This window comes from Haemorhous mexicanus, chromosome 3, assembly GCF_027477595.1.
Source record: "Haemorhous mexicanus isolate bHaeMex1 chromosome 3, bHaeMex1.pri, whole genome shotgun sequence".
Classification (NCBI taxonomy): Eukaryota; Metazoa; Chordata; class Aves; order Passeriformes; family Fringillidae; genus Haemorhous; species Haemorhous mexicanus.
This window is the reverse complement of record NC_082343.1, coordinates 105,625,483-105,649,501: the sequence shown is the minus strand read 5'-3', so window position 1 is coordinate 105,649,501 and position 24,019 is coordinate 105,625,483. Positions and strand designations below refer to the sequence as shown.

The following is a 24,019-nucleotide window of genomic DNA, read 5'->3' as shown; positions in this document are numbered from 1 at the left end:
ACTGTGTTTTAACTGAAACATCTGATGGGGTTGGTGGAAATTTTTCTATTCCACACGTGCACAAAGGCTGCTGTTCCATGGTGGCTTGACCCCAGAGAAATCAGCAGATAGGATACTACTGACTCAGGTTACAGTTGAGCTAATTTAAAGCAACAGAGATGCTGCAAGAGGATTTGGACAGAAAGGATGGTGACATTTATGTATAACTTAAGGTCTGTTTTGTTCATATTGGTCTTTAAGGTAGTGAGATTACAAGTGAGTATTCTGCTGACCTAATTAATCTGTGTTAGAAGCACTAAACTTTAACTATGCTTTTCCTTTCAAGTTTCATTTAAGAGTTTTAGTATTTTTTCCCACTCTTTCTTGTTGCTTTTTGCACTACTCTGACATAAAAATAAAGCTACTAGTTAAGAAGTGAAAATGGAACATTCTTATAATTATTGAACAAGTCATGTAAATCCTACAAGTGCAGAAAACAAGATACAGTATCAGGGACCATTTTAATTGTAACTTTGTCTTCCCTTAATAGTGGAAATGATGACTCATCTACAACAGAGAAAGATCCACTTGGAATCCTTGAAGGTATAATTTCTGCAGTGCATGCAAGCGTTGAAAAAGGGTAAGAGCTTCCTGTATGGATTCTTTGGGTAAGACTTTGAAAGATGCTTCTCATGAAATCTTTGAAGGTGCAGTACTGAATATGGATGATTTTTTTTCATGGAAATATATAATGGGTTTGCACTTAATTTTCTCAGACTTTATTCTGGAACGGGCTATCATTTTTCATGTTAGAAATCTGAACCCTGACAGAAGCCTTTACTTGATCATTTGGAAGAAAGCACTGAACCTAAAATTTGGATAACTGTATTATAGTGAAATGAGAAAATGGTTTTTCAGCTGTGACTACTGCAGACCGTATATCTACCAGGAGCATGTCACTGCTTTTGTCTCAATTTAGTTGATAAATTGCAAATTATAATGATTCACTGTCAGATATCGTAATTTAGATATCTAAGTTTGTCTGTATTTGTAAAGTTTAGTGCAGAAATAATTTCCCAAATGCTATATGATGCTTCACCACATTTTTTTCTCCTCTTTTGGGAATGTCCTTACTTCACATCACACAAGGGCCTGTGTGTGTCTCACTGACATTTTCCATTTCACTTCCTGTAAAGAAAAAGAAGAAACAAAATAAAAAAAAAATCAGCTTTTTTTCCCCCAGATGTACAAATGCAGAATTCATGTATAATAATGATAATAAGATCCCATACTTTCTGGTAGCCACACAAGAACAGTTATACTATTTTTTGAGGCTTCTGCAATGAAATAAATGAGTTGAATGTTGGATACTGAAGTAGACTGAATTGATGTAAAAATTTGAAGTAAATATAATTTGCTGTATTCTAAGGTGTAAAGGACGAGTCAGTGCTATTTTATTCTGAGTTACACTTTCTGGAGTCTTATTTGTATACTTCATCAACATTTAACTGCTGAAACAGTAAGCTGGAGTGAAAGTAATTATGATTGCAAGAGATTGTTTGTATTCCTTTAAATATTTATTTATTACCTTAAAACTCAGCTACTCAATTTACCAAACAGAAATGTTTTCCTCAGGAAAACATATGTAAGCCTCAAGTGCAAGCTCTACAAACTCTTGAAATATTCCAGTAAGTCCCTTCAATTCCCAGACTTTTAATTTACAGTTTGAATGCCACCTGTTCAGCAAAGGCATGTCTAATTCAGCTGGAGTTCTGAGCTAACAGCATCATTCAGACAATATGAAGCCTAAGTAAAATTGAAATCCTTGTAATAGGAAAACCTCAGATGTCAATGTTTATTATTTCATAGCTGCAGGACAGGTTAACTTGTATTTTCTGTCTCATATTATTTTCTCAACTGTCTTGTTAAGACAAATAAGGGAACATTAGTTAAAAATCACACTCCACTAGGAGCCCCTTGCTTGGCTTCATTTTTTTTTTTTTTTAAAGAAAAAAGTTTTCTTGAATTTAAAACATTACTGAAAGTTAAAACAGCATTTGCTGATTTGGTACCTGTTAGTTTATAGCCTCCAAGGGACAGCACAGATGATTCTGTCTCCAGCTGTGAAGTGCTTGGTCAGTTCATGGTGATCTGTGAACTGTGAATGCTTCCACACAGTTAGAATGTATTTGATAGAATTCACTTTCTGAATCAAATTATATACTTAAGAGTTTTTATAATTAACAAAGTCTGACCCTGAAACTTAGAGGCTTCAACATCTCTCTTTTTTTCTTCCTAAGGATTTTGGGCATATTGCAGTCATTATCATGCTAAGAACTTAGAATGATCAAGCTGTCTAGAGATGGTACAGAAAAATAAAATAGGGCTAGAGGTGCGATTGGGAGAAAATAATTTGTGTGGAATGGAAAGAAAGGGCTTTTAAAGGAAGAAAAAGAGTGCAGGGTGACAGTATGAATAAGCATTCTAAGGTAAGTGTCATACTAAAATTGCAAGCATTCAAGCTGGTTTTCCATAAAGTCAGATGGTGTGGCAGTACAGGCATCAGTCAGGCCCAGACTCCAGGAAAAGGCTTGGACTTCCAGATGCTGAAACCCAGCACCACTATAGTTTATGGGAGAACAGGTAAGTCTACAGATGAATTCCTATGGTATTACATGTTGTTTGAAGTCCAGAAAAAGTTCTTCTGCCACACAGCTTCGGGCTTCTGATTTACAAGGGCTGGTTTCCCTGCAGCCTTGCAGAGGTCAGATCTTCCATTTCCTGGTGTTTGGTATTTCTTACATCCTGAATGTGCTTGTTAAGATTTAAAAATGCATGTAGTATTTTCATTAGGATTATTACCTGAAACTGTTTAACACAGTATTATTTAATTACAGGGAGAAAATAGTTTCTTCAGATGACCTTCTGGAGTGGTTGAGACCTTTCTGTGGTGATGACTCCCTACCAGTGAAGCCTCGCATCAGGGTATTGCAAATTCTAGAGCAAGCCTTCCATCTCAGTGATGAGGATAGCCAGCTGCTTGTGTACTTCAGGACTCAGGCTGTGCTCAGAGCCTGCTGGCCTGAAACAAAGGTATTAATACTGATTGCTGCAAATTACAGCATTAAACTGTTTTGTGTGTGAGGATTACATAATGAAATGCAGGTCTGCAGTATATGGTTGTGATGCATCCTGTTGTCTGGAAACTAATCCTACTTTCCTTTTTAAATGAAGTTTCTGATACATTCTGATTATTTGAAAGATGAAGTTACATAAAGGTAAAGGACTTCTCTAATTTTTGTTTAGGATCAGGAGTACATAAAACTGAACTTGATGGAATGCTAGTGATCTTGTTCCATGGCAAACATTGACTTTGACTTTCATGTTTTTGTACCTTCTTTCTTTTCTCACCATTTTTTTTTCTGTCAGTTTTACCTTCCCTCTTTATCTTCCACTTGGTGTCACATTTTATTCAGAATTTATTCAGGATGATAATTACTGGCCACTGACTTTTTTCTTGAGCTTTTAAATGTTATTGTATGAATGTGCAGCAGTTTTGAAATCATGTGAATAGCTCTTGCTGCATGTAGAATTGTTCAGAAGCAGAGTTACTTTTTGTTCATTTTCTAAGTGCCTCCCCCCATGCCAAGACCTTACAGAACAAAAACAGAATTTTTCTAATAGTTCTCAAAAAAATCTATGAACAAACCCACTTTATATTCATATAAAACAAAAGCAATATCTCAGTTTTGACTTGCTGTGCTAAATTCATCCAAGGGAACAATCCTAATAAAAATCTTAAAAGGAAAAGAAAGTACTTATCTCTTGGTTTCTTTGGAAATTACTTTTTCTCTTGTATTTACAGTAATACCAGCATTTAACTCCTCAGCTACTATTCAGGTGTCTGTGATTGGATTCTTCATCTTCATTTCAATCCTTTGTCAGTATTTGTGTTGCCTGTGACCTGCTTTCCAATTCAAAATCATTTCCAATTATAAAACATTCAGCTAGAATATGCCTTAAGAAAAAAAGATACAGGCAGATAATAGCTTTCAGCCATGTTTGTAGAAGGCAGAAAAAGAACCTGTATTGGACAGAAGCCTTATGAGACTCATTACACTTGTGATTTTACTTTAAATATTTATCAAAATTTTATTTTCTCCTATAATCTTGTAAGTGGGGATGTATAACTTTGCAAAAAGAAACATCCATCTATTTGGTTACAAAACCAAATTGTAGGACTTAATTGAATGCATTTCATATGCTGCTGGCTCATATGTAGCTCACTGCCCACCAGAACCCCCAGGGCTCCCTCAGCAGAGCTGAGACAGAAACAGCTGTGCTGTCCCCACCTGTGCTGTTCCAGGTGCAGCACTGCTGTTAAACCTTGTGCAAATTTTGCTGGCTTGGTCTTCCAGCCTGTTCAGGCCTCTCCACATAATCAGTTACTTTCAGTTTCCTGAAGGGATTTTTAGAATACTCCTAATTTCAAGCAGGAAAACCTGGTTTTCTTTTTGTCAGGGAAAAAGTTTGTACTGGCTGAGCAACAGTTCATCTGCTCATCACAGAGCTGCTGATCACTTCAGTGCTTCACACTTTTGCTGATGAGTAAGCAAGTAGTACAAGAAGACATGTAATAAAGCTAGAAAAATGCACTAGATAAGCTCAAACCTTTCAGAGATAACTGTATGAAAATATGAACACAACACCATAATACTAATTTCTCTGTAGAAATAGCTTTCATGCTTAACAATAGTGAAAGCAGTGCTTAAATGAACATACATAAAAAACATTGTTTATGCACCCCAATTTCTGCTACAGAGTGCAATTATAAGAGCCCTATTGGAATATATTAAAAGTTATTCTCATTTTCATGTCAGCTCAAGCTCAGTGTGGTTGATAAGAACCATTTATTTTCTTCAAAGATTTTGTACTAGGTAACTAACATGTTATTTAGACAGAAGTCATGTTGGTTTGTCCATTAGATACCTGTCACTGAAATTCAAAGTTCTTCACAAATGTCCAAGAAAATAAATAAGTGGTCTTAGATGTATTTATTTTGGATTTTTTTTCCTGTTTTAGTCAGCTGATGTCAAATGCTAGTCTACAAACTGATACTAGAAAAGCAAGTGATGGCCTTGTTTAAGATCTTACTAAGTTTGAATATTTTGTGAATTACAAACAAGGAAAGTATAATCATAAAATAACAAATTGAAAACTATGCATTTCCCAGTCCTTCAGGTGTGTTAGTGGAACAAGAACCCTGCAGAAGTCAGTGCTTACATGGCTGCTGAAAAGAGGAGAGATTTCTATATGAGCTTTGGCAGAGCGTTATAAGACACAGTTTTCTCATGCAAGTTCACACTTCAGGTACAGAGACCTTTAAAAGCAACCCTGTTTTACAGGAGGGAGTATTGAAGGACAAATTAAAAGTTTAATCAGGTTGCTGAGTAATCCTGGATGAAGAAGCAGACAAGGAGGAATCTCATCTTTCGAATGTCAGTCTGCCTGCATTGTCCGTAGGCATCGCTTTCTCTAGTATCACTACTCCTTTATCAATTTGATCATCCTTTCTCATCAGCAAAATAATTAAAAAAAAAAAACCATTCACATCTAAAATAGTGGGGAGGGAAGGGGCTGTGGATTGAATGCTGGTTTTAGATTTTACAGGAATGTGTTTGAAGGTTGTTGGTTTTCAGGGCTTTTTAATGAACTTTTGATTGCAAATAGGTCAAAAATGCATTCATTATCTTGCTTCCAGATTGTTGTATTATTACTTGCATGGCATTTCTTACATGCTTGTAGAGGATCCCTCTTTTCCTATACCAGTTCTTGGCACAAAAAGGGACAGCAGATATTATAAAGTATGAATGTGGATTTCTATTTAATAAAGATAATTTTAATGATATTGCAGTGTTCAATTACCAGAAAATGTGTGAAAGCCACCCTCAGTGTGTCTACTAATCCTCTTAGACAGGCTTTGCATACATCAAGGAGGGACTTAATATTTAATTATGCTCTAGGTGCTGTAAGTAGTGGTCCCACAAATCAATGTGCTGGGAAACAGGCCAGCTCCTACAAAATTAAAAATGTACTTTATGGAAGCAGCTACCTATCAAACATTCAGAAACACAGCGATTTCCAGTTCTCTAATGATTAGTTAACAAAATTAAAAATTCAGGGGTCCTCATTTTTCAAAGGCTTGAGAGTCTTTAATTCACATTCCAGTAGCATCCCACGCTATGGAGGAGGAGGAGGCATGCCTTGTTTTAATCCCCTTGATGAATTTTATCTGAGCTCTTCAGGTTCTGTAATTTTCTAGTTAACTGGTGTGTGAAAAATATGGGTCAAAATACTGACTTTTTCTATATTAAAAATGTTGGAGGGGGAAGAAAGACATCATTTAGAATGTTGGTATCAAAATTTATCTTTATTCATCTAAGATGGGAAATCCATTTCTTTTTAAATAACATAAAAATGTAGTCTGAAATGACTCAGTAGTGTCTAACAAGCCTGAGGTGTCAGCTAACAGGTTGTGTGTGTGTGTAGTTAGCTGTTCAGCTCAGTGATCTATTACAAGGCATAGGTTACAGAAATGAGTTGGGGTTTGCCCCAGGAAGTTACAGGGGCACTAAAAAGCTTCTGGAAATAAACTAAGGCTTACTTTCATATATAGTTATTCATTGTGAAGCTTCTGCAAGACACACCTTTTCTTAAAAGGATTGTTTCATTATTATGCAAATGCAAAATGTAATTACTGCTTGCATGCCACTTAAATGCAAATAGCTTTGTCATTTAGAAAAGGTAATCTCATTTAGCCTTCCCCCTCATATTGTTATATTACGGTTTTTTCATGATCTTGGGGTATAGAGAGCTGCTGAGGGCTAAATGTTTTTGAAAATTGGAAGGAATGTCTATTAAGGATTTAAAATTGTAACTTTGGGCACTTCTCTTTTTTTTTTTTTTTTCCTTGAAGTCTAGCTTTGAAAAATTGACAGATTAAGTGATGTTTTGTGTGTGGGACGTGCACAAAACATTTTCCTTCCTTCCTGCCTATATGCCAGTTGATGTATGGCATATGCAAACTTGTGTCTCAGCAACCTTAGTAATGTATGCATTGACTTTCTGAGAACTTGGGGTGACTGTCAAGACTCCATTGCTGCTTTGTTCATCTTTTCCCTGTTAATGAAAAATGTGTTAATGAAAAATGGTGTTTCTTCATAGTAGTTCCTTGAGAATGGTCTCAATGGGAATGTCAATGTCCAGTAATTTTCAGCCTTTTCCCATTTCCTCTTCTCATGTCAGAGATTTAAACGTGGGAAGTAATTTTGCTGAAGCCATTTATCAGGTAACAATGACCTGTATTTAGCTTGATCTGGCAAAACACAAGTGAAGGAGCTGTATCTCTTTTATCCTCAGCTGTCTTTTATTTGTGAAAAATGCTTAATTAGAAGAAAGATTTATGTTCCTATCAACTCTGAGTAAATTTGTTATGATGTTGTTTATAATTCTGGAGACATTGTTTCTCTGCTGGTAATGCATAAAAATTAAGCTTAAGAAATTTAATTTAAGTTTTAATTAATATTTTAAAACACTAATTTCCATTCCTTGAAGATGCAATTTATCCATATGAAAACATGTGAATTTTTTTTTTTCAGGGAACATAAATTGTAGCGTGTATGATTAATTAAATACTTTTAGATGCAAATGAAATATTTTCCATTAACTACACAAGTATAGCAGATAAGACAAGTGGAGAGAAAAGCAGCATAGTGTGAGTGCATACAAGTTTTGAATTGAGCCCTGGGCACTGCAGTGCTCTCTGACCAGTAGCAGTTGCTTCAGAGGAAGATAAGAATGCTCTGGAGTGGATTGATGGGGGATCATTCACTTTCTCTCATAGGTCTTTTGCAATGAATGGTTCAAACAGTGTATACTCAGTTTTGATCCCAGTTTCAGAAAAATTAGGAGCTTATTAGCCATAGAATCAGACTTCTATTATTATGTTTCAAAGAAATCAGTGGATAAACTGATTCAGCCTTGGGTATCCCTTGCTAAATTTTCAGCATTAGGACACACCATCCATCACTGAGCACAAAACACGCTGGAACTTTTTGAGGAGGGATGCCATCCAGAGGGACCTGGACAAGCTCAAAAAGTGGGCCCATGGGAATCTCATGGGTTTTACAAGGGCAAGTGCTGATGCTGCGCCTGGACTGGGGAAACACTGACTGGTGTCAGTCCAGGCTGGGGAATGAACAGATCCAGGGCAGCCTGGACAAGAAGGACTTGGGAGTGCTGTGGGTGAGGGGCTGGACCCAGCCTTGCCACCCAAAAAGCCAAATGTGCCCTGGGCTGCATCTGAAGCAGTGTGGGCAGCAGGTGAGGGAGGGGATTCTCCCCCTGGTGAGACCCACCTGCAGTGCTGCACCCAGCCCTGGAGTCTCTATGAGCAGAAGGCTGTTAATCTATTGGAGTGAGTCCAGAGGAGGCCACCAAGATAATTTGAGGGGGGGAGCACCTCTCTTGTGAGGAAGGGCTGAGAGAGTTGGGATTGCTCAGCCTGGAAAAGAGAAAGCTCTGGGATGACCTAAATATGGCCTTCCAGCACCTGGAAGGAGCCACCAAAATAGATGGAGAAAGACTTTTTACAAGAGCCTGAAGTGACAGAGCAAGGGGAAATGGCTTCACACTGGGAGAGTAGGTTTCAACTAGGTGGTAGAAAAAAAATCTTTACTGTGAGGGTGGTGAGGCACTGGAACAGGTTGTCCGTAGAAGTTGTGGATGCCCCGTTCCTGGGAGTATTTCAAGGCCAGCTTGGAAGGGGCTTTGAGCAACCTGGTCTAGTGGAAGGTTCCCTGACCATGGCAGGGGTGTTGGAACTGGATGATTTCTAAGGTCCCTTCCAACCCAAAGCATTCTGTGATTCTATGACTTAACTTTTTTAGGTGATTTGTTAAGTTTTGTGGTTTTTTAGGATATTAAAATCCAGAAAATCAAATTCTCTATTCACTACACTTTTTCCCTTATTCTGTTGTTTACTCTCAGTTGTTAATTCCAGTCACACCACGTCCTCCACAGCTTTTTCCCTCTGTAAGTATCTTCTCCTCTACCTCAGAGCCCACTGTGATATGTAGTACACCTCCTGAGAAAGGTAATTGGAGAAGTGAATATGCTGTCCTTGTGGAAATTAACACTCCATGGTTATGCATCCCAGCACCTTGATTGCTCTCTTGACTTCATCTGTACATCAACCAGAGGTCTCTGGATTTCATTCAGTGAGGCTCAGGCTACTGTTTCGACTTGATTAGACTAATTTAGAATATTTTAAAATGCAGTAGGGGTACCATTGTTACATTTTATTTGCCATCATAGTCATTTACTTACGTACACTTTTTTTTTGAGTCTGTTGGAGGTTTCTTTTGACATAAACTAGCCTTGACAATCATTTGTCTGCATTTTTGTCTCTTCCATGCTTGCAGTCTGCCCAAAACATAGTTTATGTAAACAAGGAAGCAGCCATAAACCCATGAGAAATTCTACTTTTTTCCTTTACTATTTGGTCATAAACTGTTTTTTTTGGGGTTTTTTTTTTGGGTTTTTTTTTTTTTTTTTTTTTTTTTTTTTTTGTTTGTTTACATTTTTGGGGTTTTTTTCCTCTTAGTAAATTATGCTCTTTGGTGTTTCTGGTCAGAAAGCCCTTTGAAAATATAAGTAAATTGTAAAACTGGTTTACTTTAGGCATTAGTAGTGTTGGTGTCAGTGTCTTAAATGAGTATGTTTTTAATAATAACTGTGACAGTAAATGCTGTCCTTTTTTCTAAACGATTTTCTTATTCCATCAACCATTGTGCTAGTTGACAATTCTTATTTAGAGATCTGCAAACTCTGTTATCTGAGGGACCTCACTCAGGTATTCTTAAAATAGTTCTTCATAGGAATTTGTGATATTTCATGTTGATTGAGAGAATGAGGGGTTCTTTTTCTACATTGCTGCTATTGTTACTGAGGAGCCCAGCTATCAAGACTGTGACTGCATCAGCTACACAAATCAAAAAGAAAACCACCAACTGCAGTGCTTCTGTAATGCCATTTGGTATGACAGGTGCTGCCTGCCCTATTCAGATTATTTTTATGGCTGCAACAAAGCTACTCACTTATTTCAGTTTTTACAGCTTAAATAATTTTGTGATAACCATCCACCTGGTATTTTAATTGCTCCTGGCCTAGATCATAAATATGGACAAACAATGAAGGAATTTTTCATTTTTTTTTTAACTGGAAAGAGTAATACTGAAATAATTGGAGTTGACATCAACAACCTTCTGTTCCTGTAAGACAGTATCTTAGTTTAGTTGGAGCCTTTCTTTTTAGAAATATATCTTTGACTTTTCTAGTCCTGCCTATTTGCAGGAAGATGTTTTGGAAGTACTGATTTTGAAAACATTTCACTTATGTGTAAACAGCTTTTAAAAGAATTTTTCTTTATTAGCAAGAATTGCAGACTTTGGTTATCAAGACAGCAGTTACACATAGGGGTGAATACTCTGAGCTTGTGGATGCACTGCTGCTTGATGGTAGTGATGATTAGAAGGGTAAATTAAAAACCACTTGTGTATGGTATGAAGGAAATGGCTGATGCTGAGTTAACAGCTTAAAAGACATACGTAAATATTAAAATCTTGTCATTTCTGGGCTGTATCTTCTAATGCTGTTGTCTGCTCTGTTAGAGTATTTATATAATACATAAATTCTGAATTACAAAACAGTGATTAGTAGTTGGTGCATACGCAGGAGATTACTTAACATGTCATGTTGCACAGGTGTTAGTTTTAACTATACATGCATCCAAATTTTTACATATTAACACACACCTTATCAATATACAACTTAAATAAAGTATGTTAGCCCTGTCTCTTTCAGTTCCATCTAGCTAGCTATTGGAATTTTTCAAATGCATCTTTTTTATTTTATTATTATTTGCCATTATTCTCCCTACCAATATCTGTGTACAGTCCTCAGAGGTTTTCTCTGTGCTGAAATGTACTTGCAGATTAGGACATAGTCTCCTGCAGAATACAAATGAGTGGATTTTATTTTCTGCACGAGTTATTCATTTTTATGCATTAGGCAACACATTTGTGTTTATTGAATCTATATGCACTTCTTAGTGAGCTGCATATGAAGCAGATAAGGAATTAAACAATATATAAATCACTTCAGAAGAAAAAAGTTCTTGGGTATTTCTAAAAGAACTCAACATGTGGCTGAGCCTTAGTTTGATTCATCACCAGTAGGCTTCTTGTTGATTTGTTTTTTTTGACTTGAATCTCATAACTTGCATATCTTGTACGCTGGCTTTAATTTGAGCAGGATTTTACCTGTTCTATTATGTGCATCTCTTTAGTTTCTGCATGCAGCAGGCTTGCATATGTGCTCAGAATTCTGTAGTAGTTTTAAGATGTGAAGCCCAGCTCTCAGGAAAGTGCAAGAACACCTGACTTCAGAGTTCTTCCTCCTCTGGGATAGAAGGCACAGGTTGTGAACTGAGTGTGTTCATGCAAAACCCTTGACTTCAGTTTTAATTTTGAATTGATTGCTCTAAGAGTGTAGTTTTGATAGCAGACACTTCCTTCTGGTCTGTCAGACGGTGTTTATGGCTTTCAGTCTAGGTCAGAGCAGCCCCTGATCAATGAGTCCAGGTCCTGGCCCTGCATGGGACACGCCAGGAGTCCCACCCTGTGCCTGAGAGCACTGTCCAAACACTTCCTGAGCTCTGTCAGGCTGGTGATGTGCCTGCTTCTCTGGGGAGCCTCTCGCGTCCAGCCACCCTCTTGGTGGAGAACCTTTTCCTAATATCCAGCCTAAACCTCCCTGACACAATCCTTGGAATGTGGTTGGGGATTATTTTTTTGTTGTTGTTGTTGTTGTTGTTGTTGGTTTTGTTGTTTTTAAGTAACTATTCCTTAATAAAACTTGTTTTGCATTAACTGGGAAAACTCCATAAGCATAGCTTCAAAAAAGCTGCTTTCAAGCAAGGGAATTTAATCTACACCAAACTGGATCATGTTTTAGCTGTTGTGTTTTTTCATTAAGCAAGAGCTAAATCCTGCTATTATACAGGAGGCCAGTGGAACTGTTTTTTAAAGTTGCCATCTCTCAGCTGTGACTTACTACCACATAAACTTCCATTTACCAAAATGTTTTGAAAGTAGAATTATCAAAATGTGAACTAGGGTAGATGGAGAAAGTAAGATGAAAATAGGCTGTTTAAAGCTGACAGGTTCCTTTGCCCTTGACTTTCTCCATCCTGTTTGCCCTTGCCCATATGCTGGTGGACCAGTAGCTGAATGATACGGTGGTTTGTTTTTCCAAGCCTGACATTAGTCTCCCCAGGCTGACTCTGTTGTGTCCTGGAGGATTTTCCCCTCAATCACAATTTACAAGTTGTTTAATTTTGATTTTTTTTTAAAGAAACCCTAATTAAGAAATAATGGGATGCTGGTGTGTGTTGCAGAGTATAGCACTCATGGTTTTGCCTTTGAAAAGGGCTTTCTGTTGCTTTGGCATGTGAAGATCTTGAATAAGATGTTTAATATGTGCTTATGGTTTTGCTTTGTTTCACAAGTCTATAATGTGTCTAACATCAAAGCTGGTAGGATTTCTAACATCTTGAAACAGTTTGAAGAGAATGAAATAAATAATAGCATTTAAAAGCTCCTAATCTTACATGTGCAGAATCAATAGCTGTGCAATTTCAGGAAGAGTTGTATAGTGTTGCAGATTGTGTTTGGTTTTGGGGTTTTTTTGACTGATTTTTGACGTTTGTGTTCATATTGGGAATAACTGAGTTTAAAATTTCTATTTCACTTGTAATTTTATATGTCCTTTGTAAAAAGCATTTAACTTTGCAGCCTTGTACTGGAGATAGGTTTCAGTAACTTATATTTGTGCAAACTTTCAGTAGCTCCACAGATAGCAGCAGAGGAGGGAATGACAGATTACAGCCTGATGTGCAAAGTGGAAGGACTACTTTCGTCAGTGCCCAAACCCTACTGGCCTGTTGTATAGGAAGGACAGTATTTTCTTGGCTGATTTAGTTGATTAGATTGTGAACTTTTTGGGGCAAGGCTGTTGAATTTTTGAGTCATGAACAGCACATCAAGATGGCAGTTACACAAATGCAGTCAAATTGCTACCAATCCTTTTAGTTGTTGTTTATAAACCACGTTAAGCCCTGTCCAATGAGTGGAAGGAAATTTTAGCATCAGTGTTCCCTATCTCAAATCTGAATAAAATCTTTGATGTCACATCTGGCTATTATTTTGAAATGCAGCACAGATAAATTCTCTACAGCTTGTCCAGGGGGGTGGGGAGATACATAAAATCAGTGTTTTACAAGGAAGTTCTGAGAAATTGCAGAACAATTGCCTGTTGTAGCAATAAGGGACCAGTGAAATGCCTGCTTAGTGCTTCTATTTTCAATGCCATTTTAATTCAAATTTATGCTGCAGTGTCAAACATGAACACATTTTGAAATACTTAAATTTACCATCTGGTAGATGTAATAAAATTAATTTTATAATCATGTAAAACAGTAAATTTTTGGTTGTGTTCCTTGGTAACAGCAAATTTTTCTGCCTTGAGGACAGGAAGTTGCTTTTAAGCATGGATATAGCTTTTCTCAATAAACAAGCAATTATACTGAAAATATTTTTCTGATTTCATTTATAAACATCCTTATAATTTATCTCCTTTGTAGTCAGCAAAATCTGTTGATGAAAGCTGTGGCTCTGTCACACTGACACAGAGTAAAAATTGAATTTGCAGAATAGATACCAGTGGGCAGAGGAAGGTCAGAGTCTGTCTGCATTAGTTTTCCTGCTCACCATTCTCATACAAAAATATCATTTTTCTGTTATCTCAGAGGAAGGAGAGAGTTGAACTGACTGGATCTTTTTATTGGCATTTCCATTTTTTTTTTCAAACAAAAGGCACTCTCATCAACCAAGTCAGTCAGCACCAGACTGTCAAATTAAATAGCTTTAGCAATAAAGCATTTACAAGTCTATCAGATGCATCTGTCTTGTTAGATCAGGAGACCATTACATTAGTGAATATCTATAACTTAAGGACACAGTTCAGATACAGCAACATTCCAGAGTTGCTGTAAATACTGGTTTTAAACCAGTTTGATTTCAGGAGTGAGATAATGTACCAAACTAAACCACTGATTCTGCAGTGTTTCAGTTTGGTGCATTATCTCACTCCTCTGCCATGCCAAAGGCTTTTTTTTCAGTCACATAATGATTTCCACAGTTTTATTAAACTTTATCACTCTTCAAATGCATCATCTTACAGTTTTTGTAAAACCTTAGGTTTCCAGAAGCTACATAACTAACTTGTGAGGCAGCTTTTCATATTTGGACTCCTTCATCCATACCACAGGTGATGAGAATGAGGCAATAACAAATCTGTAGAACAACATGAGTCAAAACTTTGTGCATTGAAAGTCAATAAAATGAGTGCCCTCAACATTTTGAGCATCTAATAGGATCTAATCTGTGAGGAGAGAGTCTTACAAGATTTAAGGTGACTCCAAAAGATTTGATCAAAAGCCAGAAAAGTTTGATTTATTTGAAGAGAAATTTTAAGTGCACAGAGTTTTTAATTCAACACTGAATCTCTCGTAGGCTATGACAAGCTCATGCTGTTGGTGTAGCCAGTATTTTGCTTTGGGAATTTCCTCTATGATTCTTTGAAGGAGCCATTAACATATGCAGATGTTTGTATATTCTCAATTCTGAACATATGTAGTCTCTCAGTAATGAAATTGTGTGTTTTAACAGTTTAACATAAGGTTTGGCTTTACTTAATTTGTATTTTGTTTTATAATCTATCATGAGTATAATTTCTACAATTAATTCCCCTAATTGACTTTCCCATTGTGGTAAATATTTGTGCAGCCTTTTAATGAGAAACATGATGCCAGCTGTGTTCTACTGCCAAAGAGATTGCCTGAAACTGAGGACAATCAAGTCAGAATTGAGCATATCTGTTGTTAAAACTGAAAGCCCTTCTTTCCTTTTCCTTGCTTTTGCTGTTTTGTGGTTTGTTTGATTTTTTTTTTTCCACTTGTTTTCATATTTCTTTGGGGTCATCTGAAGTTCATGCCTGGCTATGGGCCTCATTATTCTGTTTATTGACAGGCTCTTTACAGGCACTTGTGTTAAGAGGGCTCTGAGCAATTCATGGTGGGTTATCTTGGCATAATTAACCTCAGAGTGGTTTGGAAAGATGTTTTGGGGTTTTGTTTTTTAAAAAAAGAAGGGGAAGCAGAGTGGTATTGTTCCAGTACCCTGTGTTACAACATTGAGTCATCTGAATAGATTATCCAGAATTGCTACAAAAGAGTGTTCAATTAAAAGTGGATTTTTAAAAATCTGTTACTACAACAAAACAAGAGTCTTGACTAACCACAGCAACTCATCTCAGCTAGCTTTCACTTTGTGAAGGTGAAATTTCTACCTTTTTACACAGAGCATGCTCTGTGTCTGCTGTGGGAGGTTTCTGCTTCCTCACTGTGCTCTCCCTCAGACTCAGAAAGCCAAGACAGTAATAGAGAGCCAAATTTAAGTTCTCTCTGTGTTTTATACAGATCAGTCCATCTGTCTGTCTAGATAGATGTATGTATATACATACACACACATAGTAAATATAAATTAAAACCTCTTTCCTATGTGCTGTTTTAAGGTATTGCTTCCTTCCAGCAAGGAACTATCACTGAAATCTCTTGTTTTGTGTTAAATGGGAAGTGACATGCATCTAAAATGTCTTATAAAGATTGGATTTTCTCTAGTGTTCTTAAAAACCACAAATCATTAACACTGTAGAAAGTTCACTTAATTTTTATTACTCTTATTGAGAAACAGAGGTGACTTGAAAAAATGCCATTGTAGAGAGATATGCTGCAGAAATGCTCTCTCTTTGAGAATAGAAAGGAAATTCTTCTGATTGACTTCAGTTGAATGAGCTTGTGTTCTGTCATGAGCAATCATGTTGGAAGGATCCAGCTGTCCAAAACACAAAATTATGGCACTAGATTTATTAAGCTCATAAAAAATTGTAAACCAAAGTCTATAAAGATGCATTATTGGGCAGAATTACTGGAATTCAGTTCACGTTGAGTAGGATGTCTGATCTACTCTCTGCTACTAGTAGGGCTCTTTCTCTGACAGCTTTTTTCATGTATTGATATTGTCTTTGCCATTTATTGCCATTTTTGTGGTTATCATTAGATCTTAAAATTTAGTCTGTGTTTTGAAGTAATGTGCTGTTTGTGAAGATATAGTTAAATGTACTCAGTGGGCCATCCAGAATGGTTTGTACTTTGTTTCAGTATATAAAGAGCTAGTTTTCTGAGAAAGAGGTTTGGGGATGGGTAAGCAGTGTGAGAGCTTCTGTTGTCTAGCTAGTACCTGACTTGCTAAGATGGTAAATTTTTTTGAACCTTAGAGGTTAACATCTTCTGTCCCTTTTTTCCTTTCTTGTTTATCTCCTTTCTCTTTTCAACCTTGTCATTTCAATACCTAGTATTATAATATTATATATTATCAAGTATATATATTACAAGTGGGTAACTGATGTCTGCTATGTGACATTTGCAGTAAAGAAAAATATTTCAAGTGGGCAGATCTAGGGAACATTTTTCACTGTCTCAAATGTATGGTGCTTTCAGATATACTCTGGAGACAGAAGCAAACAGTTTTTCAACACTAAATATTTTAAAGTCACAGATTATGTAGGCAACTCAATAAATGCATCAGTAATGTTTGTTTTCCAGCCTTTTTTGAAAATTTGCCCTTGATGTATCAGAGCCACTTTGAAGAGATTGGGATGCAATCTTTAATCTTTCAGAGTAGCTGTAGAACTAAGGGAGACTTTGTCCATGTTTGATGTCTTAGAACTACTTGGGCTGAAACAGAAAAGTTAACATTTAATGCTGTGTATCTTCAGCAGAATTATAAGATGAAACTGAAGTGTTTGATATTCTGAAAGTTTATGGACTCTGGAAGAAAAGTTCAGCGTTAGAATGTGTTAATAATACAGAGGGAGCTACTTTGGTATTGTAACAAATAATTGTTAAACTCTAAAAACTTGTGTCTGTCAGGTAGGCAGGGAATTGCTATTCCATTTGTGAGAACCCTCCTGGTGTGATATCCAAACTTTTAAACAGCAGTTCTTTCTTATTTAGTAGCAAGTTGGTTCTCATTTACAGCAAACTTCCCTCGACAGTCAGACCTTTTACCTTGCACATTTTTACCATGAAACTGCAGGCAGTAATTATATTTAAAAGAACCTGTCATCAACTGGAGTGAATTCATGTCCAGGCAAAAGCTTCAGGTTTGCAACAGAGATAGGCACTTGTCCCAAGACAGAATTGTCTGGGAGCTGATAGGGCAGTGGTTTGGGTTATTTTTAGGTTCAAACACCGGTGCAGAGAAATACTGTATTACTTGTTAGCAAGCGTTCTTTGCTGGGGAGATTAATTGAGAAGCATCTTTCAAGGCTCTTTTCTAGGTGAGAAAAGATGAGGTGCTGTAAATTCAGATCAAACTATTGAATTTTCATGGGTGAGGGAGAGTAGTACATATTCGGAAAGCATTGGGCATAGCCATTCTTTGAAAATGTGTGTGTATATGTCTGTACATTGTGAAAAAGAAATTTAAGGAATTTTTGTTTGTTTGAAGAAGACAGAGATGTGATCCTCAGAACTAATCAAAGAATGTTCTTGTGTGAGATTACATTGTTCTAGGAATGTCCACCTAAGTCATTCCACATCTTCTGTGTGCTCCCATTTTATTTTCATGTAGTTGAAAATGAGAGATAAGAAAATGGGTTTCTGGGAAAGTTATGTTCACTGTGTTTCCTGCATTATTTTGGAACAGTGTTAATCTTCACAGATATTTTGTCAATTGCTTTTGAATCATTGATTTCTGGGGGTAAAATAATAATCTGGTGTAGTTAGTTAGTTTGGGGTTTTTTTTTGTCTCCTTCAGGTAGAGATAAGAGATATTGAAAATGAAGAAAAAAGATACCATCTCTTCCTGGGACTTCTGGAGTCCAGTCAGAGTCTGTCTGAGTTTCAGCACTTGGTCCTGCTGCTTCAAGCTTGGCCACCAATGGACAGGAGCAATGGGTGAGTGTTTCTTCAAAGAACCCTATAAGAAAAGAGTTCAAAGTCTTGCTTGATATCATGTTGTTTTCAGTCCAATAATTCAAACATGGCTGGTAGGAGTGTGTTCTTTGGAAAGAGTCATACTGGGAGGAATAAATGGTTTATTTAAAGCAGAGTTGAATCAATCAGTTTCTTGTAAAACCTGTATACATACATATGTTGTCTCTGTCATGGAGGAAGGCAGAAAAACATTTTATTGCCTGAACTGTAGCACAGGAGAGTGTTCTATCTACTTATAATTTCAAGCTACGTGTTTTGCTCTTGTTTTTAGCAGTATAAACAGAGTCTATAAACAAAACCCCAGAAAGTTCTGACTGTTCTTTATATTCAAAGTTACACTTTGCAGAAAGGCCTCTGAAAAGTGATGATGTTCAGATGGATGTGGCAGACAGTCTGCAGGAGGCCTGGGAGGGTAATGGTACCATGAAATAGCACTTCTCTTGTCTAGACCACTGCCTGTTACTTCTGCCTCTGAATAAAGCATCCAAACCAATTTAAGATTAAAATGATTCTAAGACTTCAGAATTGCACCTGTCAAAGTGGATATTAACTGGAAGTAGTAATTTGGAACATCCAGACACTATAGGCAATAAAATATTTTATCAGTTCTTTGGGTTTTTTCTGTGACTTTCTGAATAAATTTGGAAGTATAGAATACAGCAGCTAAATTTCTAAACTAATTTTTTAACTAATCACTAAGATATAAGTATTTGAATAAACTCATGTGGAGAGGCAAGGATCACATATCTTTCAGAGAGCAGTAATATTATTACATTTTTTGGCTAGCCATGTCTGACAGTAGTTAGGTTAGAGTCATTAAGTGGTATTTATTTTGGATTACTTAGGGGTATTGATTACAACCTATTTTAACTTTGGGACTACATTCACACACAGTGTTTATGTGCATTGATTTTTCAGAAAAGTTAAGGCTTATCTTTTTCTGAAAAGTAACTATCTTATGTACGTGTAGAGAACTGGTGGGTTACAAGGTCATCTGTAAAGGTTTGTCACATTCAAGCTTGCACTTTGTTTGGAATTTCTGGATAAGCATTAACCTAAATTCTTTAGTGACAGTTTTACAAGCCAAAAATTGTTTTCAGTACATTAAGAATTATGAGGATTGCTGTGAGATCTGTCACAAATTCATGTTTTAACTTTCATTTAAAGTTTCAGTTTTGATTGTAATTGAAAATTGGATGCCTCAGTGTGTGGGAACTGTCAATTTTTTTATAATCTACACACTACCTTTAACAATAAAACAAAACTTAAAGAACAAAAGCTCAAGTGAAATAATGCTGCAGTTGGCAAAATCTCTTTTCTTTGTGTTGAACAGAAAGACGTAAGAGTTTGTGAAAGGAAAGCCCTTGCTGTATATGGGCAGTTCCTGTCTATTGTTCTGTTACAGAGGACATAAAAAAAATTACATAATTGTATCTACCTCTTGGTGTTATGTTCCTTCAGTCTGACTTCCTAAAGTTTTTTTTTCTTTCCTAAAAAGAAAAAAAAAAAGGTGTAGTCACAACTAACTGTGGATCAAATTTCAGAGGGGGGTACCTCTTTGACTTCATCAATCTTGGAAGGGAAAATTTCTGCAAATACTTAGGTCACCTGTATCATAGCTCTTTTAGAGTCTAAAGTAGTTCTTAATGGCTCCTAGGCTATTACTCAGTCACAATTCTTCCCTCTTCTCCCCTGTTCCATCATTCCACATTAACAGCATTCAGCTATGCTTAGCAGCCTGGGGGTTTATGTATGGATGTGTATATGTGTTCCTGAAAAGCCTGTCTTTGGGATGATTGGGAGTAAAGAACAGGAACTGTTTTGTAAGTGGTATTTTCAACAATTTCATTTTAGAACAAGTTGTATTAACAAATTTTTGAGCAAAGAGGAAAAGCATCAAGAATTTAAAACTATATGTATTAACATTTTTGTTTACTCTTTTTTCCCTTTTCTCCTTCAGAAGGAGGGTCATTATTGCTTATTGCTTCCAGCCAATGTAACAATCCTTACAGGAACTGGGGAATTTTAGTGTGAGTCATGTCAATACTTAGAATTTTGGTTTTCAATCTAGCAGTAAATATCCAATACTTAGAATTGAATAAAAAGCTGGAAAACACAATTTACATTCTGTAAAGGTTTAAAAGAAAGGAGAAATAAAAGAACTAAGGTTTGAGGGAGTTTTGGGTAGGCTTTTAATTTTTGTAACCTCTATGTTATTAAGTCCATACTTAAAGGTTTTTTTTTTTTGAGTTCTTGTTTTCTGAAACACTCCAGTTAGAATAATACTTATTATCAAAAGTATGATTCTCTTCTTGTCATAATATGCTGTGTTTACTGTGAGAAAACAGGTGGGAGCTTGGCTGTTTCAGTCAGCATTCAAAGCTGTACACTTCTTAAAATTTTATTTTCATACCCTTGTTATGCATGCATGCTTCTCCACCCAGATGGCTCATAGTCAGATGTCATTTTAAACATTTCATAAAGGTGTTTCTTAAAAAACATTATTGACAGTACCTGAAGCTCTGCAGTCCTTTGGAACTTGCTGCTTACATTCAAAAGGCATTTTTTATATTTATTATAAATATTGATAAGGTGTTTTGGAACTGAAGTAACCCCAGTGTTAGAGACTCAGTACTTTAGTTCACTTTTTTTGTCTTAATCATGGTTTTTCCTCTTTTGGCTTCGGGAAAAAAATTTCTGGTGTTTCTGCTGTGGTTTTGAAGTAATTGCTTTTTTCATAATGAGAAGTAATTTTTCACAATCACAGTTACTAAAGTAAAATTCCGGAGAGAGGAAAACTGAATTTTGCCTGTAGATATCATCAGATTTTGGTAACTTGATTTTGGTTTTAATTAGAGATAGCTGATAGTTGTTAATAGGGCACAGGAGTATTTCAGATAGTTATAAGGAATTGTGATGAGGAAAGCTTTATGTATGTAAACTGCATAATCTGATATTTTACTTAAATAAATTTGCATATAGCAAGCCTTCATGTCCTTGTATCTTTCCATTTAGTTTTGTGTTTTGTAGTGTGATTTTTGTTTCCTTCTTCTAATGGAAAATTCCTAGAGATTTTTTAATGTGCTCTGGGAGCAGCAGGTATAGAAATGGAAATTCATTTTGACTCTGTGCCTCTAAGCAAGAAATGGATCACAGAGCCGGAGCTATCCCTTTAACCAGTGGCAAAGATGGAGTTGCAGGGAATTTTTTCCTTCTCCTGCCCTGACTGGAGACTCACAGGTTCAATGCCTCGTGTTGTGTTTGTTGAATAATCTGGCATCTTGGGGTTCGACCCATCACATGGCAAGGAGCGGAGAGGAGGAGCTCTGCTCTTCCCAGCCAGACTTCTGACAGCTCTGTGCTCAGTGACTGTGACTGATGGAAAGGCTCAATTAAGTTGTCAGAAGGAAGAAAGACAATGACTTCTATTTAATTTGCATTCAGAGTTTCCCACTCCTAGCTTCTCTGTCTGGTTTTCGTGTTGGGCTGTAATGGCAGCTGCGTGCGGGGCTGCCTTTACTTGTTTACAGCGTGTACTTTAGGAAGTGGACATGAGCAGGAGAGAGCTTTTATGTATGATATTGGTGGTTGTCCTCTCCAGAGCTGTCAGACACTTGGTATGTCAATCCAACAGACTCTTAACAGACTCCATTTACAATTATATTAATGTGTTGCTTTAACAATTGCTGCAAAATAATAACTTTGAAAAGCAGCACTTTGACAGCACTTTACTGCTTCTTGTCACATGTACTAAATGAGTATCTTAATTTTCACTAAATTATAATGCTAAACTGCCACTTTTGGTCCTGCTGTGAATTGGTTTTTTTGTTCTTGTTTTTTTTTTAAGCTGAAGTGGAAAGTTTACCATGTCTTTGGGATGCTGATTACTGACCAGAGAAATTGATGGGGTGATTTTTAAAATGCCTCTTGTGCCTTCTTAAGTTTATGCACAGATGAACATAGAGTTTGTGTTATTGTGGCTTAATACAATCATTGTATAAGCTGTAATTGTGCATGCTTTTAGCCCACTGTGGGTGAGAATTGAAATGCATCAACTTAATTTACATTAGAAAAATGGCAGTGTAGGTGTGTTCCAGTGTTGTTCTTTGTGCTATCAGTTAAAAGTGGTCTGTTACCCATTTTGTCACTACATCCACTCCTAGCCAGTACACCTGTTCCTAACAAAAGTATCCAAAATATCTCGTGGCTGTAGGTGAAAAAATGTAAAAATGCTGCAGCAACAGAAAAAAACTTCACAGTAAACACTGTGTTTGCTATCCTGCATGATGAAATTTACTTGTATCTACTGTCTGCCATCTGTTTATGTCTGATTCTGTAATGGTGACATAGCATGAGGTTCTGTGAGGAATTAAAAGAACATTAAAAATATGTAAAACAAATGTAACTGTGTCCATATCTACTAGCAGAGTTCAGATGCGTGTAACTTTACTTCCTTACCCATTTTGGATAGGCTGTGGAGAAAAGTTTATTTTTGTTTATACTCATTGGACCTGAAAATGAAAATGTGAATCTGGCTATGTATTTTCCCCTCAGAAGCAAGAGACAGATACTTGAGAAACAGAAGCTATTACAATGTGATCAAAGCAAACAAAATTTGAAATGCTGATTCCTGTCACCCCTCCCTCGATACCACTCTGCTTGGGAAATCAGTTGGTGTAAAGCCAGGAGAAGCTCCTGTGCTGTTCCAATTTGATCAGTCTTTATCTGGTGTCTAATTCCTCAGGGTTTGCAATAAGCATGTCATAATTCCATGTAATTTAAATTTCTTTTTTGTATTGAAAGAGTGATGGCATTATGGACAGTGACTTGTCTCAAAATTTTGATCTTTCTTTCATGAAGTTGTGCTTTTAAGTCTCACATGAGAAACAACCTACAGAAAATGGTATATGTATATTCTATATGCTTCTCTTTTTTTACTGGGCAGATCATGCACAGATGATAATCCCTGGGTGAAACTGGGGGCTTTTATGCTGCAGAGGCGCCCACCTGAGGAAAAGGAGAAGACAGGAAATGAAATTTTGAAAATCTGTCGATCTCTGTATGAAACAAAGCACATGCTCCCTATCAAGGTAAGTTTTAACTTTGGGTATCATGTTTGTGAGTCCTGTTTTAAGGTCCCAGCTACAGGTAAGATATTGCTGTACTGAATCAAGTCCAATGGAGAGCTAACAGAGAGGCTGAGAACTGGATTCAGTCTGTCTTGAGAAGAGATGACTACAGGAGATCATGTCTTTTAAGTAGTCAAATGAGGAAACAAAGAGAGGAATTAGAGTCAGTCTCTTTTCAGACATGCTCAGTTATAGGACAAGAGGCAATAGAGATGTGTTACATCATCAAAAACTCTCATTGCACCCAAGGGCAACATTTTTCATCTTTAAAGTAGTGAAACATGGAACGGGTGGATTCCTAGAAGAGACAGGGAAAACTTATCTTAGTAGGTATTTAGGTCTTGACTGGATCATGGCACAGGCAGTTTGATATTGTTGGACTTGCTTTGAGTTGGAGGCTGGTTGGATTAGCTGATCTTTTTAAGTCTGTTCCAGTATAAATTATACTGTAATGTATTTGTAGAAAGGCTTTAATAATCTATTATCATTTAAATCAGTGTTGCAAAAACTGTTACTTAAATTATCGGTAATTCTCTTACTAATAAATCCTTAAAGATTTAGTGAGGAATGCCTGAAAAACATAGTGATTGAAAAAAACCTTATTATACAAGTAACTGCTGAGTAGTAACTATGATATCCTAACTTGTCTTCCCTAACTATGTATGCATACTTC

General features: G+C 36.5%; 1 protein-coding gene across 1 annotated transcript in view; it reads left to right on the top strand.

Moving 5' to 3' along the window:
- NBAS (NBAS subunit of NRZ tethering complex) overlaps positions 1-24,019 on the top strand; it is a 159,687-nt gene that overhangs the window by 120,546 nt on the left and 15,122 nt on the right. The window contains exons 47-50 of the mRNA XM_059842899.1: positions 530-619; positions 2,877-3,072; positions 18,039-18,178; positions 23,163-23,307. Of these exons, the coding sequence (XP_059698882.1) occupies positions 530-619; positions 2,877-3,072; positions 18,039-18,178; positions 23,163-23,307 (571 nt within the window). The remainder of the gene's footprint in view (positions 1-529; positions 620-2,876; positions 3,073-18,038; positions 18,179-23,162; positions 23,308-24,019) is intronic.